The 18,113-nt window shown below is 39.1% G+C and overlaps 1 protein-coding gene across 1 annotated transcript in view; it reads left to right on the forward strand.

Moving 5' to 3' along the window:
* cryl1 (crystallin, lambda 1) overlaps positions 1-14,739 on the forward strand; it is a 35,771-nt gene extending 21,032 nt beyond the window's left edge. Inside the window, exons 7-9 of the mRNA XM_034147205.1 lie at positions 2,625-2,733; positions 11,233-11,342; positions 14,189-14,739. Coding sequence (XP_034003096.1) covers positions 2,625-2,733; positions 11,233-11,342; positions 14,189-14,293 — 324 coding nt within the window. The 3' untranslated portion in view covers positions 14,294-14,739. The remainder of the gene's footprint in view (positions 1-2,624; positions 2,734-11,232; positions 11,343-14,188) is intronic.
* The last annotated feature ends 3,374 nt before the right edge of the window (positions 14,740-18,113 follow it).

Genomic DNA, 18,113 nt, shown 5'->3' on the forward strand with positions numbered 1-18,113 from the left:
AAGCATTAGCTAAACCACTTGTGATGTAAATATGTGACTTATGGATATTTTGACAATAGGAAAAGCACAAGGACATTAAATTAGATGCTACTTCAGGGTTCTTTTGGGCCTTCTGGCTCTCTGTAACCCTCATGACTTTCTAAGACACTTGAATGAAGCACAGCTTTTGTTAATGTTATTAGTTACACCTGTGCCTTTAAGACAAGTAAAAAAAAAACATTGTATTCCCGGAGGATGTGTTGTACCATCCCATTTAGTACGAATATGCTCCGCCACATTACTTCCTCTAATGTCACTAACCCTAACCAATGACCAGCAACTAATTACTCTATGACACCATTTCCAGAATTTCTTTTCATAAGGAAGCAAAAATAAGTTCCACTGCATCATAGTTTTGTGATTATGTGTGAAATCCTCCCTCTGTGTTGTCCGACCCATGACGAAATATGAACTGTATGATGATTGCTTTGTAATCAGCTTTAATTTAACTCTAATTATATTACCAATTAGATTTGAGTTTTACTTATTTTGTATTTCAGTTTTATTCTTTATTTATTTTCCTTTGTTATGATTTACCTATACTTTATGTAGAAATATGATTTTATATTCGGAACAGATTACAAATGTGTTAATGAAATGAATACACGATGAATAAAATATATTTTGTAACCGGGCTAATCTGAAAAAACAGCTGACTATCAGCAAAAAAGTGAAACAGCATGGGAGAAAGACGCTCAATAGATACTACAGATACCACAAGAAGGTTACATCTGTGTCTATTATAAGTGACCAGATACTAGGGTCCATCAAGGCCTTTTGTGAGTCAGCTTACATAACAGAGACCCTCCCTAAACCCCTTTAAACACACACACACACACACACACACACACACACACACACACACACACACACACACACACACACACACACACACACACACACACACACACACACACACACACAGAAAATGGTCCTTGAGTCAGGGCCAACGTTGGAAAGCAGAGCGGCTGAGAAAGCGGCTGGTTGCCCCCCAGTGATTACGGTGGAGAAAAGACCCCACCCACCGCCCCGCTCTGCTCAGATAACAGGCCCGTTGTTGGACGAAGGACCCAAACAAAGACGACCCTGTCCCTCTCCTCACGCCCACCCCGCTCTCTGTCTCCGAATACGAGCTTTGATTTCCAGCGTGGTCGGCCAACAGGTATCTCTAACCCTGAGATTATCTGAACCGCTCCCTCCATCTGCTTCCTTCCAACCTCCCCTCCATCCTCTTGGTGCTACAACATAATCCTGAGGACACACAATTGGCTGATGAGGGAAACTTTATACAGTGGGAGTAGTTGGGATCAAAGGACATTTGGTTGGTCAAAAACACTGAGGTTAAAAAGCCATGACCTGACCTCCACTGTCAAAATTGTGTAACATCACAATCAGAAATGCTTTATTCGTCCTACAGTAACATATTAAATAAAGAGGAAAGCACGTCTTAGTAAAAGAAAATCAAATGTATGCAATAAAAATAAGTAGCAGAATGATAAAAAGTTGGTGAACATATACAAGTAATGAGGTAGCATCAAGTGATAATATCAATAGTGCGTAAAAAGTGTAAAATGCACACATGGCACAGTCATCTCTTTAACAGTAGTGTAACACTCTGAGGTAGTGGACAGAGGTGTAAATAAATGACCTGAGATTCAAATTTGAGCTGTAGTTTTTGTGATGGAAACTTCTGGAGCAATGGAGACAGGACTCAGAGAGACACGGGGAGAGCAGGAACTTTGATGGCAAACACTGATGGTTTATTTGGAGCTTCGGTCGGAGAATTCACAAGACATGTGCTGTGCCACGAGTTGACACAGCGGCGTGCCAAACCAATTCTGAAGATCTCTCCAGACCCATGTATTTAGCTAGTTCTGAGAGAATAATCAACATTGTGCATAACATGATAAAACAGGCAAAGCACAATAACACCTCTTATCAGCTGACGCCAACAGGCAGGAATAGGGAGACAAAACACTGAGAGCAGCTGTGCTCAGTGAGGTCATTGCAAACTGATAAACTGGGTCAAAGTTATGGGCCTAAGAAAATATTTCCCCAACAGTTTTATCCTTATTTTGCCATGTAGTTGCTATGTGATGCTGGGTTGCTGTTTTGTTGTGTACTGGCTGTGGTAGGCGACCAATACACACTGTAACATCACCGTTGTGCCACCTCACTGCTATTTGCAATTTATTATTGTTACTACTGGCTGCTACTCCACTTCCACAGACTGCTACACCATTGCAGGAATCACTGTCAAATACACTTTCTCTTTATAACGCTGCTACTTATTTTATTACATACATATATGTAATGTATTTCCCAAGTCAGGGAAATGTATATATATATATATACATTTCCCTGACTTGGGTACTCTCCACAATGAAATACATGGAAATCAGTAAAAAAACAAACAGCTGATAGATGGCTCAGGGTTGCTGGGTTCACACTGTACTGGAGATAAAGAAAGTATGTGTCCTTTTTAGATTTAGTCACACATTCACTGCCTGACTGATTTGTACCTTTCTTTTGTAAAGGAAGACAAAGTGAGAATAAATCAAGAGTAAATGTGTTTGTTTTTTCAGGATGGCGTTGTCTCTGTGAAGGACATCGACCTGGTGATGTCAGAGGGGCTGGGAATGCGTTACGCCTTCATAGGTCCCATGGAAACAATCCACCTCAATGCACCTGCAGGTAACGTTCCCTCTCTGGAAGTGACAGAAAGGTAATCAGAAAGCAAGAAGAGGTGAAAGGTGCACATTTTTGTTTTATTACAGGTTTTTCGAGTATTTTGGGTTTCTCTTATTTTACATTTAGGTACAATAATAATCCCAACGACTAGTTTTAAAGATACTAACATGGATATTATGTGGTCTATCCAAGTGGTAGCCAGTTGTGATCACATTTTTCTATTTTTACCACCCTACACTACAGAATTTCTAAGTGATATAATTGTTGGTGCCGCAGCTGCAAATACATCCAGATTGCTCTTCTCTTGCTTCAAAACCTAGAAACTACCTAGAACCAAAGACACACTGCATTTTGTTTTCCACTTTGATTGTTCCCTCAGCCGCCATTTACGCGATTGAGGATAGAAATGCAAATGCTGTTTATAGGATACTAACAACAAGAACAACAACAACAAAAAGTGCAACCTGAATCAATTAATCTATTTAGAGATTGTACATGGTGGCGACCAATCAAAACACGGCTGTATCAATCCATCAAAGTTACAGGATCAAAATGTACTTCATAATGGCAAGTTAAAAAAACGAAAAAACGTGACTTTTAAAAATGAAGAATATAAAACCTTATATAAGTACAAAGCCTAGTGAATTTGTATCAGTCTTTCCCATATGCATGTAATACGAAAATAATGAGACGAACAATACTTGGCTTGACTGGGAAAAGAGTTAGTTGTAGTTTATACAACAACAATAAGACAAACCTACACATTATGTGACTGATTATTTATAGAAAGAGAAAATACTTTTTAGTGAAAAGATTAGTTTAAAAACTATTCTCATGACATTTATTCACGATGGCTCTCACTAAGAAAACCAGGCCCTTAGTTACAGAGATGTGAGAGTCAACAGTGACATGGCTCACAAATCTCCACACTACATACATGTACTGTACCATAGTGTGTGTCAGAGAGTGAGAGTGAACCCTCACTGAGATGGAGAATATCAAAGGGGAGTGTGAAACCCACAGAGAAACCCTGACTGTGTACACACACACACACAGAAAAAGGACGCTTTGGCCGAACAAAGCAGTCTTTTGATGGGCGGCCATGAATGCTCTCCCTCACACCAGTAATCTAAAACTCACAGAGCCCACATCGAGGCCTTCAAACCAGGTGCCAGCTCCACCTGTAGTTACAGTGCTGGCGCTTTCTGCTCAGGAAACAGTAGCATTATCATGTTCTCAAAAGATTGCTAAGAACTACTCCTGTTGTTACTTCCCGTCCTTGAATTCTCTCCAATCAGATACTGGAGCACTCAGGCTTTCTGTCTCTGTCTGAATGACTCTGCTGTTTTAAAACCATGTACCTGCACAGAAGAGCACCATAATCCACTGCAAACCTTCTGCAGTCTTCTAGGAGGCTCTGAAAAGTCTTCTTCTTTTATGCTATCGGCTTGGATTCACAACAGCTAACATGGTGATGGTTTCAAATCTAATATGCATTAAATTGTCTGACGAAACTTTTAAAAAACGTACAGTATAATCCAATTTTGAGGTTCTTAAATGTACTTGTGTTTTTACATGTTCTGCTATATAAACTTCTACTACAGCACATCTCAGAGAGAATAATGTCTTCATTGAATGTGTTTGATAACTTTAGTTACACAGTATATTCAGTTTTTATAACAAGATATAACCAACTTATAAGGAAAGATTTCACAAGCTACCTCGCAGTGTATAAAGTAGTTTAAATTAGCTCTACGTTTACCAAAATAATCATTTTTAGGGGCGACTGTGGCTGCGAGGGAGTGCGGTCGTCTTTCAACCAGAAGGTTGTGGGTTCGATCCCAGCCCGTGCAGTCAACATGTCGATGTATCCTTGGGCAAGATACTTAACCCTGAGTTGCTCCCGATGGCCAACGGTGTGTGAATGTTAGTTCCTAGAGTAAGGTACAATGCTCTGTATGAATGGGTGTGAATGGGTGAATGGCATGTAGTATGTAAAGCGCTTTGAGGGGTCGTAAAGACTGGATAAAGCACTATATAAGTACAGTCTATTTACCATTTACCATTTAAATCATGTTTCTACTAGTGTATCAGTAATTAAAGAAACATTTTTTACCTATGAAACAGATCATTTTGCATAATGAAAACCTTTTTTTATATATATTTAGCTAATACGATTGTAGTTGTATTGGAGTAGTTCTACATTGTGGTTTAACTACTACAAAGATCTCCGTCTGTATTCTCAGTATATTTGCTCAGTTTCGCTCACATCAGCTCAGTTAGTTGTTTATGTTTCTCATTAGCAACCAAAAGAAGTAAAGCTAGTGATAAGTGTGAATGAGTTAAAAACACATTGTGCTATACTGTGGAGAGCAGAAAAGTTTCTAAGGACACTTTTTGGCATTTCAACTGGATGACCTTTTAAAATGAGTGTAACCATTGCAACTCCAAACTGATTGCAGCTGCTGTCCTTGAGAAAGAAGTGACATATAAACTTTTTATAGCCACTATTCAAGGTCACAGAGTCTTTGTAACTAACTCAACTAACTCAAAAGATAGTTGGACTTAACCTCTTAAGCACGGCGGTCCCCCCATTGGACCCCTCCCACCGTTTTATTTTCGAGATAATGTCTCAGGGCTTCTTAACATTTATGAAACTATTAATGTGTAGCACCAGATTAACGGGAAGAATCTCAGCTAACTGAAGATATGAACCATTTTTACCAAAACAAAACACAAGTCTCATAAGAAGCGTCTGAATGACCCCTGAGCGAAAAAATGCAAACTGACTTTCCCACACAATTCAAGATAAAAATACCCTTATTACTTATCGTAGCTGCACATAACAACAACACGTACCTTTACGGAGCTTTTACGGCAGATCGTCTCACCGTAGCTGTCAATTAGATCAAAAGACGTGTTCAATGGCATTAAAACGGAAAAAAAAAATGCTGCAACTGTTGATCCATAGGTTGATAATGTACCTGTGCCTTTGAAGAAATTATTTATAATCCATAATTCCATTTTTATGTAAAAATCGGAGCGGAAAAGTTAGCTGCTAATGGTAACCACCAGAGTGTATGCAGCTTCCGGTTTTGGTAACGCGTCACTCTCACTCCTTATTTGTTAACGTTTTGGTGTGTATATAACTTTCCCTCGATTCCATTGGCTCTAGCGGTTATAAAGAGATTTCATTCATCAAAATCGAGCAAGGGGGGCCAGAGATAGGTCAAATCCACCCAAATGACCCCAGAAGTGGGTTTTTTTGGCTAAATCTCTCTAAAAAGGTCAGATTTCACTTGTTTTGCATCAATCTTGATACAAGGTACTTATTATATGTTGTACTTTGGATTCCTGAAGCTTTTAGTCTACTAACCCATCATCCAAGGGTAGTTTTCACTATAAGTAAAACATATTTTTTGGACGGACACTATAATTTACAGTTTTTTACTATGTTCAATCTGAATTTTCTTTAAAATAAAAAACATCTATATTGATTCTGACTTTTCTACATCCAACTCACAGGTTTATCATTACTTTGAGAATAAAGATTATTAATTTAACCCTTTTAGAAGGGAAGATATGGTCATTTGTTCTGGGAATGTCATTTTCGAGCCTGAGACCTGAAAAACAGGCTCAGGGCTTAAGAGGTTAAAGGTGGGGTAGGTAATTCACTTTAGAAACACTTGTTGTTATATTCCATGGAATGCTCTTAAAGGTGGGGTAGGTAAGTTTGAGAAACCGGCTCGAGATACACTTTTTGTTATATTCCATGGAATGCTCTTAAAGGTGGGGTAGGTAAGTTTGAGAAACCGGCTCGAGATACACTTTTTGTTATATTCCATGGAATGCTCTTAACATCCCGATAGCAATGAATATCTTAAGTGCTTTGACAACAAATCCATAAAAACATTTCATCTGTGGAAGCCGTGGCGCTGTAAAAAGCACGACCAATCATCTGAGCCGGCCCGGCTAAAATAACTGGATGGCCTACCTGCCTGTCAGCCTTCCATCTGTGCACAAACTTATCTCGTGCCCTCATTGGTCATGTGCGCGTTCGTGTGTGTTGGAGGAGGGGCTCTGTAAGGAAGTGGCAGATTTTTTCCGGTTGTGTATTTTCAAATTCTAGCGCACTCGAGCTGGTTTCTCCAAAATTACCTACCCCACCTTTAACATCCCGATAGCAATGAATATATTAAATGCTTTGACAATAAATACATACAAAAATGTCATCTGTGGAAGCCGTGGCGCTGTAAAAAGCAAGTCCAATCATCTGAGCCGGCCCGGGTCAGATAACTGGATGGCCTACCTGCCTGTCAGCCTTCCATCTCGTGCACAAACTTATCTCGTGCCCTCATTGGTCATGTGCGCGTTCGTGTGTGTTGGAGGAGGGGCTCTGTAAGGAAGTCTGAAGGAAGGGGCAGATTTTTTTCGGCTGCGTACTTTCAAATTCTAGCGCACTCGAGCTGGTTTCTCCATTCTTACCTACCCTACCTTTAACTTTTTAAGAATTGTTAACCAACAACACATGAAACACACCAAAGTAAATGAGGTTATCAATTGGTACTTTGCCACAAAATGTATTAAATAAATCTTGCTATCTTGATATATAGCATTAATACCACCAAGAAATGTAACATTGTAATCCTAGATTTAATCCTCTGCAGAAGTCTTTAGTAAATATAATGGAGTTGTTTTGGAAGCTCTTTGAGAATCTATCACAAAGATTATGTACCAGAGCCTTGTGTTTTAGGGTTAGTCCTTATAACTGGATTTTGAATAAACACATTTTGAAGGAAGTCCAACAATGGCAGCAAAGGACGAAAAGATGAAATGCATGTCAAGCAAAAATAGCCCTGGTATCTTCCTCCCACACAAAGTCTGTGTTTGGTTGAAGGTAGATGGCACTTATCACACTGCTCTGTCATATATAGTGAGTCCCACTAAGATTCATGTAAACATTCATATTTCAGCTTGGGCATAACAAAACATGGGATAGAAAAAGGGTTTAGAAACTTATCAAATGGTCAATTTTCACGCTACATGTTGTCACATATTTCCAAAATATTAAATATAATATTACATGTTTATTTGTGAGTAACTACAGCAAAAGAAAAACTTTAAGCTTTTACAAAATATGTTTGATTTGCATAATTATGTGCAAGTGCCACACTATTAAAGTCTTTTAAATGAACCTAATGTATTTCGTCAGAACTGTTTTAAAGGTCCCATGTCATGCTTTTCTGGTTATTACCCGTCCCCTTGTGTGTTATGTAGCTTTTTCTGCATGTAAACGGTCTGCAGAGTCACAAACCCTCAAAGTACACCCTGTAGCGAGTAAAACTCTAACACAGAAAAGACCTGTCTATGCTGCCCCAGAACGCCTCGTTGGAGATTTCTCATTTTCCATTGTTTACTTCTTGGGTATAGTGACGTATTTCGGGTATAGTGACGTAACGTAACGTCCGCGGAGCCGTTACGTTTGGACCAATCCGCGGACTTCCTCACACACACACACACTCGGCGGGACGTTGCGAGGCTCGCTGCTGCGAGGAGCGGGACACTGTGGGCTGGCTCACTGGTGTGGGGTCGGCGAGACAGCGAGCCACCGCGGAACTCAGCCTGAGCACACACACAAACTCCCAGCCAGGCTGCGGGTGTGTGTGTGTTTGTTTCGGGCTGGGTTTCGCTGTGTCTCGCTGTCTCGCAGATGGCCACTGGGCTCACAGGGAGGGGGGGGCAGGAGCTCCAACAAGCCGTTTAGGACAGCGAGTGAATACACATACTATACAGAGATGCTGTATGAGAAACCAATGTGAGTTTGGAAAATTGCACAATATAAATGTATTTTAGTAGACCTCAACAATGGAATTATGATCAGTAGAAATGGCCATGACATGGGACCTTTAAAAGACACTTTCTGACCTTAATTAAAGAGCTGATGTGAAGAACTTTTGCCACGTACTTATTGTTTTATAGATGGTTTTTTATTGCTTCAAAAATAGTTCCCACTGATGCATTTATTATCTCAGTACTGTAGAACTATACTGCTGGTCGTGTTAATGATATGTGTTGTTATTTGGTTGTTAAGGGATGTATCATTAGCTGTGTGTTGTCATTTGTCTACGTCCATAAACTGCGTCTACGCATGTTAAAGGAGCTAGTTCATTTTAGTAAGTACATTGTTATGAATAACCCAGTAAGATAAAAACAAGGACTGTTATCAGCTGTTATTCATGTTATTCAAGGAAAGGCAGCTTTGTAAACTGGCAGTGGATCAAACAAGTGGGTTTATAGCACATGTGTCAAACTCAAGGCCCGGGGGCCAAATCAGGCCCTTGGTGGATTTCATTTCGGCCCGCAGGATAATTTCTAATTACTATTAAATCTGGCCCGCCGGTATATTGCACGCACACCTTCACTCAATCCTGAGGGTTTCCTCAGCTCAGAGCCTGAGCCCAAACATTGATGAACTTGCACCCAAGATGAGATGCCAAGTATCTGCTTGAACTAGCATCACAGAGCAGCACACTGAGTTTACATGGATGTTTCCTTCTGCACTTTTTCTCTCACGACAACAGGGCATGTTTGTTTTTTTCTTTGAGGGAAATAGTTTTGTTGAAGCTGTTGTTGGCCTGTGGGAAAATGTAATCATAAGAAATGACTCTGGAAAAGCTGCAGATAGAGCCATAAGAAATGAATGCAACTGATTATTTAATGTTTAATGTTGTTTTTTTATAGGCAATAATTGAAGCTTAGTTAGTTCCAGGTTTAATATGTGCAATAAGTTCATTTCAATAAGTTCTGCTATAAACATTGAACCAGTCCGGCCCTCGACTAGTACCCATTTTTAAATGTTGGCCCACTGTGTATTTGAGTTTGACACCCCTGGTTTATAGGAACTGTCGTATATATTGGAAATATTAAAAGACAATTTATGCCCTTTTACAATTTATAGCGATTATGGAAGTAAGATTTTAACAATATAGCAAGTGTTTTACGGTTAAAAACGTACATCTATAGTTATAAAGGTGAGAGAACTTTAAGGCACAGGACTTCAGTAATTTTCATTCATTAGCTATAGGAAAACCCGAACCCTCATGTATTAATCTTTAACCGTTTACTAGTCCAGCACATTAATCATTCATCAGAAAAAGTGCCTGTTTCCTTATTCACAAATAAATCATTAAAGATTAATCAATAGGAGTAATAAGGGATTAACTTCCAATGATCACACCCAAAGTTAAACAAAGGCACACAAAAGCCTCAAAGAAGAAGCTGATAGTTATGTATAACGCTTTTAACATGTACTCTCAGCAAGGAGTTCACTAAGACACCCAGAACCGTGAAGTTGAGTTAATGAACGGGTTTAAAGTTTTAGACTTAGTGGTTCTCTGCGGTGTCAACACATTCAAAGGTAAATATTTTAAGATGATATAATGCATGCACCTAAACACAGCTTTGAGATATAACAAATGCAAATACAGTTGTCAGAAACGTTTCGTTCTGCAGAGGCATACATATAGCAACATGTCGCAGGTATTCCATAAACACATAGTACAGTAACAGTATAGCCTCGGGCGTCAAGTTGTTGAGAGTGAATCTTTAGGTCTGAGTCTAACTCGGTCGATTGCATAATCTTGAATAATGCAAAAATAATGTCATGACATCACGAGATGTGACGATATCTAGTTTATGTCAGCATTACGAGACACAGGGCAGATTTAAGTGCATGTTGAGCCATGATGTTTTTTTTAATTGATGTGTTTCATCACAGTATAAAGTAATTTAGTTTGGAGATAAAGAATATGCTTAAAGGTGGGGTAGGTAATTCACTTCAGAAACACTTTTTGTTATATTCCATGGAATGATCTTAACATCCCGATAGCAATTAATACATTAAATGCTTTGACAATAAATACATAAAAATGTCATCTGTGGAAGCCGTGGCGCTGTAAAAAGCACGACCAATCATCTGAGCCGGCCCGGCTAAAATAATTGGATGGCCTACCTGCCCGTCAGCCTTCCATCTCGTGCACAAACTTATCTCGTGCCCTCATTGGTCATGTGCGCGTTCGTCCTGTAAGGAAGTCTGAAGGAAGGGGCAGATTTTTTTCGGCTGCGTACTTTCAAATTCTAGCGCACTCGAGCTGGTTTCTCCATTCTAACCTACCCTACCTTTAAGTGCAGCACATCTAAGTTGGTTCAAAGCATTTCAAAATGTTATATTCGAAATCAATACAAGTAAATGAGAAACAGTCACGTCACACACATGAAGTAATGTGTGAACCTTCAATCACTTCAGGTTTGAAGCTTGTTTTCAATTAAATCAAGGGTATATTTATGTATTTTCCCCTAATCTGCTTTTTTCTGGAGTGTAGCTGATGTTTTCACTTTTTAAAAATAAGTTTGAGGTTTTAAAGCATATGATGTGTATGTGAACCAAAGGCTGTGAGATGTGTGCCCATGTTCTCCCCCTCCTGATCAGCTGTCCTCCCCCAGGTTTGGAGGACTACATGAAGCGGTATGGAGAGGGAATAACGAGGGTCCTGAACTCCTTTGGGCCGGTACCAGACTTCTCCGGCGGAGAGGCAGCCAAAAGCATCGCTAGTGTAAGTATGATGGAGGTAAAAGAGATAACACTTTTACTGAAACATCCTAGATTTCATAGACTGAAACTTAAAGGTCACCTACAAGCGGCAAATTCCACTTGTTCATGTCTCTTCTACATCAACATGTGTCCCCTCTGTGTAAAGAGATTCTGAAAGTTTCAGGAAAAAAGATTCTCTCTTTTTGTCCTGATCCATTTATATAAAAACCTGTCTGAAAATGAGCTGATCAGATTTTGGCCACTTTATGATGTCATAACGATTTTTTGGCTTGTGTAACCATTAGCCAATCACCAACCAAGGTAACCCCCCCCCCCACCTTATCACCTGAATCTCCTAACCCATCATCCAAGGGTAGTTTTCACTATCTGTAAAAAATAATTTTTGGACGGACACTATAATTTACAGTTTTTTACTATGTAAAATCTGAATTTTCTTTAAAATAAAAAACATCTATATTGATTCTGACACTTCTACATCCAACTCACAGATGTAACCTTGCTTTGATAAAAGAAATTATTCATATAATCCTTTTAGAAGTTAACTTGTAGTCATTTGTTTTGGGCATGTCATTTTCGAGCCTGAAACATGAAAAACAGGCTTGGTGCTTAACAGGTTAACCAAATATCTCTCAGAGGGGCGTGGGGAGTGGCTCCTTATTTTCATCTAAAGTAACAGACAGAGAATCAGCACTTTTGAAACAGGGCAGAAACAGAGGGGATTATGGGATGCTGCAATGATCTGTTTGGTGTTTCAGCCAATCAGAGACAGGTTCTGTATATATCTGAGACCTGTAATATATTGATGAAAAACAGTATAATAGGGGACCTTTAATAATCAAAACAGATATTATTCCCTGATTTCTTCCTGCTGTTACATTGAATGAGTGTTTTGTTGATAGTGTGTTTAGTTCTGCATGACTGAAAGTCAAGAGGTCCTTCTCACCCGGGCGCCAAATTGCTCTCTCCTACGCAGCATTACTTAGTCACATGCTATCACAGGCTGTTAAAACGTTAGCCACAGAAGGTCACTAAGTGAGGAAACCCTGAGCCGGTGCAATAAATAGTTTCAGGTCAAATAGTTTAGAAAGCAGAAACAATCCATCTGGTTTCCTGCTGCTTTTTTCCTCGCTTAGAAACTTCTACACTTCAGTTGTTGAGAAATCTACACTCTCAGTACAGGCTTTCACTTTAAATGTTGTCTTTGCAAGTTGTATTTTTACAGATTCACACCTTGGAGCGACATTTCTACTGTGACCCCCAACATTTAGCTTGACATTATTACGTTTTAAAGGACAACTTTTAAAGGACTTGAGAGTTTGACCCCTTTATTGGTTTGAAAGGCACTTCAGTTTGTAGATTGCTCTTATGAAGGAAAGCAGCTGTAGTCAGTTCCGATCCACAACAAACTCAAACAGAAACCCAGGATCATAAAGTATGAAATCAGCCATTACATTTCTGAAACCGCTGCAGCAACAGGATTTCTCTGCTGTCCATCCACTTGAAATCTTGCCTGCAACCTCAACTTCAAAAAGCTGTGAAACCTCAACAGATCATGGGAAAAGAGTGAAATAACATTTAGAAACAGTGGTGGATTTGTTTGTTTTTTTTGCTCACTGGCCTGCAGCTAAAATAATTGTCACGTCTCTTCATTATGCCATGCTTATTTTTTTTCTCATAACAGTTCAACTTTAAGGGCTTATCCCTCATTTTCTCCACGCACTGTTGTCAAGACAGATATGTTACCTCTGTGGATATTTAGACACTGCACACCTGACCTGATTGACCTAGAATAGAATAGAATCCTTTATTGTCCCTATACAGGTACGATGAGATGAGTAGAGCTTTTTTCTTTTTTTTACGGTGCCATCAAAAATACAAAAAAACAAACGAGACGTACAACATTCAGGAGAAGACAACATACAAACAACAAGCAATGAATATATTAAATGCTTTGACAATAAATACATTAAAAAATGTCATCTGTGGAAGCCGTGGCGCTGTAAAAAGTACGACCAATCATCTGAGCCGGCCCAGCTAAAATAACTGGATGGCCTACCTGCCTGTCAGCCTTCCATCTGTGCACAAACTTATCTCGTGCCCTCATTGGTCATGTGCGCGTTCGTGTGTGTTGGAGGAGGGGCTCTGTAAGGAAGTGGCAGATTTTTTTCGGTTGTGTATTTTCAAATTCTAGCGCACTCGAGCTGGTTTCTCCATTCTTACCTACCCCACCTTTAAAGTGCAGGATATATATCGGTTTAAGTAAAATAAATATGTTTGAATGTGTATACAAATATTAGATTGGGAGTGTGATTGTAAAAGGCCAGAGAGACATCTTATTTGATGATTAGTAGGCAAAAAAAAAAGGTCTAAGAATCAAACCTTAAACCTTAAAGCCAGTGTAGGTAGGCCAGTACGGGGGGAATGTGCCTCTTCATGTTTGTTCCTTAAGGAGAAGCTGCAGCACTCTGCACAAACTGCAAGTGGGAGGAGGTTTGAAGGTGAAGAACACTTGACCCTAAAGTCCAGTTCATTTGATTAATGTAAACACTGTGTCATACCAGGGCACGGTCTACTGATCCGTGTCCACTTGAAAAGCTGGTTTTGCTCATGGTTCATACTTGGGTCGCATGAGGTGGGAATACCAATATATCAAATCATGGAAGTGGACTACTATCAAAACAAGAAATGTTAAGATGTCATGTTGGGTCTGTGGCCATTTTCTGACCTTTCATAGACTAAACCAACTATCATTAGATTAATCAATAATGAAACTTTTTTTTTTTGTTGCAGCCCTACCTTAAAGTGTTCTACAATTGTTTTTTTCTCACACGTCCTTTCTGTCCACAGGAGATGTGTGAGCTGGTTCCCAAAGACCCGCAGCATCTGTCGGCCCGGATTGAGCGGAGGGACCAGCTGCTCATGGCTCTGGCCAAACTGAAGCAGGACCACTGAGATGAAGTGCCCAAAAACCAGAAAAAGAACTGTGACATTTGGTAAAAAGATAAGAATCAAGCTGACAGACATCTCACAAAAAGATATCTTTGAAAACAGTCTGGTATTTGTTAAGTGATAATGAATACATGTTCCTTTTATGGATAATAACGGACATAACTTCCAGTATTTTAATAAAAAATCTACCCATTAGGGAAGCAGGGATCAAGTTTTTTCCAAATTAACAGTACATTTAATATTTTTGTCTGCATGATATTAAGACTAACATTGTGGTTATTAGGGACTGGAATTTAAATCCTCTCACCACATAATGATCATCTGTGAACAAATGTGAAATCATGACGGATAAAAACCATGAAATACTTAGTTTACGTAATCGTTTTATTGTGACTTAACACAACATGTTGGATCCTTTTCACATAAAATAATAAAACTGTGAAATGAAATCCTGCAGTGGTCTCTGTTCCCTCCACCAGAACCAATGGATGATGTGCGCTTCATTAACGCTGACTGATAAGTTCCTGATCCCAGGAAAAGTTGAATGGAAACACTTCAAGAGTTTTACTCACTGTGACTTCTCTGCTCTGCTCATGTTGCAGATTTCATTTCACAGTGAGATCCGACCATCACATGATCTTACTGTGCGGACTACATCTTTCAAATGTTAGAAAACAAATTATATACAAACATTTTATACAGTATATTTAATAATGGATGGTGCCAGACGTGGTGTACAGGTGACAGGAATTATTATGCCTATACATTACATGTTAGACGCTTTTATCCAAAGCGACTTACATACTCAATACTGTGGGCAATCCCCACAGGAGCAATTTGGGGTGAAGTGTCTCAGGGACACAACGACATGCTGACTGCAGTGGGGTTTGAACCTGTGCTCCCCTGATCCGAACACCAACGCACTAGTCCACTGCGCCACACGCCGATCCCTACATAGTCTACATATATTTAATATTGTGTTTGAAAAAGGTTGAATATCAAAAATAAAAACATGTTTATACAATACAACAGTAGAGATATATTAAAATAGAGGTTGAATTAAATAAGTTAGTGAGTTATACTGTGTATATATACAGTAATACAGTAGGCCTATATACAAACAGAGGTTTGATCTAATGTATATATAATATATATATAAGTCAATGTGTACATTAACACAATATTGTGTTGTTTATAGGTTCAACACAGTATACAAACATTACAATATTAGTATATTTGTACATATACTAATTATTTTGTTTGAAAGGGTACCAAAAATATACAATATTAAAGGTAGGGTAGGTAAGTTTGAGAAACCGGCTCGAGATCGCTAGAATTTGAAAATACACAACCTGAGAAAATCTGCCACTTCCTTATAGAGCCCCTCCTCCAACACACACGAACGCGCACATGACCAATGAGGGCACGAGATAAGTTTGTGCACAGATGGAAGGCTGACAGGCAGGTAGGCCATCCAGTTATTTTAGCCGGGCTGGCTAAAATGATTGGTCGTGCTTTTTACAGTACTACGGCTTCCACAGATGACATTTTTTTATGGATTTTTTGTCAAAGCACTTAAGATATTCATTGCTATCGGGATGTTAAGAGCATTCCATGGAATATAACAAAAAGTGTATCTCGAGCCGGTTTCTCAAACGTACCTACCCTACCGTTAATGGTGTATTTTAAGTTTTTTTAAATCGGATGTTGGATCAAATGTTTATATATATTAATGTGTAAATATACTAACTAAATATTGTGTTTAAAAAAGTTGATAATGAAAGATATAAACACGTTTACAAGATATATACAATTTATATGGTGTAAACTACATGAGTTTAGTATAAATCTGAGGTTTTTAAGTTGTAATTATGAATGGTAGAATATTCTGAAATGGGCTTTTCTGTATAGTAATTTTACTCAAGTTTGTTTTGATTGGTTGATTGATTGAAAAGTTTATTAACAGCTTGTATATTGGGTACAGTACAGTACAGCTCAAAACATACAATTGTTAAGGGGATGCAGACCAGAGAAAGACTTTCGTCTTGTTTACATCAGGGTCCCCCATTTCCAATTCATCATATCATTTAAGACATATAAGACATATAAGACATATTTGACATACAGACATACAGGCTTATTTACAATTTACATACAGGTGGTTTTTTACATACAGATGGCTTAATTACAATTTTCATTTTAGATTTCGTTCTAATACATCCTAACCGGACATTTAAGACATACCAAGTCTACAGATATACAGTTAGTAACAGAGTCTAAAATGCGAGTATATACATAGATGGGGGGGGGAAGCTGTCCATTGTACGACAGGTTGAGATTTGTACCATTACCGGGGCCAGTTTTGCAATGCTCTCCCCCGAAGGTGCTCTTTAAGAGAGGTTTTGAAGGTAAGTATAGTTTTACTTTCCTTTACAGTTGTGGGAAGAGCGTTCCACCTTGATGTGGCATAGTTGCGAAACGTGTATTCCCCCTTTTTTGTGCCAAATCTGGGTTTTACATGATTTGTGGAGCTCCCTCTGGTGTTATGATCATGGTATTCCTTGACCTTTGGGAAGAATTTTAACATGTACATGGGTACCATAGAGGTGTAGTGGATCTTGTAGACCAGGCCCATTGCAAGTAGCTGTACTCTGTCGTCTACTCTAAGCCATCCTAGGTTGTCAAAGTGGGCAGAGGTGAGGTGGGTTCTAGATGAAAGGTCAAGCAGTAGTCTGACCAGTTTATTTTGCGATGTTTGAAGTTTTATTTTTAGCGCCTTGGAGGTGCTATGGTACCATGACGTGCAAGCATAGTCATAGTACCCTTGAATGAGTGCTCCTGCCAGAGTTTTCAGGGTGTTTTTGTTTACCAGAGAGGAGATCCGGTATAGGAATCTAGTTCTTTGATTGACTTTTTTTATTACATTGGATGCCATTTTGTCACAGGAGAGGTTTGCCTCAAGAATAGATCCTAGGTATGTAATTTCCTTCTTACTTGTGACAATAATGTCACCCACTGCAACTGAGAAGTCGTCGGATTTGCTGAGATTATGTTTCGAACCGAAGAGAATGGACTCTGTTTTACCCAAGTGTAATGACAATTTATTATCGGCGAGCCAGGTGCAGATTCTGCCGAGCTTGGAGCTGAGGGTTTTTTCAACCTGCAATCTGCTCCTGTCAGAGACCAGCAGGGCTGAGTCGTCCGCGAACAGGAACAAGTTGCAGTCACATGCTGATGACATGTCATTTGCATAAATTAGGAACAGTAACGGACCTAATATGCTTCCTTGTGGAACACCACAGCTCACTGGGAGGGGGGGGGGGGACAGAGTACCGTTTACCTCCACCATCTGTTCTCTCCCCTCCAGGTAGGATTGCATCCAGCTCACCGATAGTTTATCAAAACCAATTGCTTTTAGCTTGTCAATCAGAATGGGGTGATTGAAGAAAGTTGTGTTCTCACAATGAGAAAGTTGTGTGCACCCCTGCCTATATATATACATCCATCAGCAATCAATAAAACACATCATCCAACACAAAATAGAAGAAATCTGGACCTATTCTATTTCTTTTTATACAACAGCATCTATTGGGACTGCTCATTGATGTCATCAAGAGCCATTGAGTCTACCTTCTGTAGTCGGCCTCTCAGAATGTTTATCATTTCTTTGTCTCTTAACATTCCTATAATCATTTGTTTTCTTATTGTTGGTATTGTGTTGTTCTTTATTTTTGTTGGGAGAATCACTTTGCAATTGTGTAAGTGCTATATACAAAGTTATACTAATATTATTGTTGTTACCATCATTACTATTATTAATAAT

The sequence above is a fragment of the Trematomus bernacchii genome, unplaced genomic scaffold (genome assembly GCF_902827165.1).
Source record: "Trematomus bernacchii unplaced genomic scaffold, fTreBer1.1, whole genome shotgun sequence".
Taxonomy (NCBI): domain Eukaryota; kingdom Metazoa; phylum Chordata; class Actinopteri; order Perciformes; family Nototheniidae; genus Trematomus; species Trematomus bernacchii.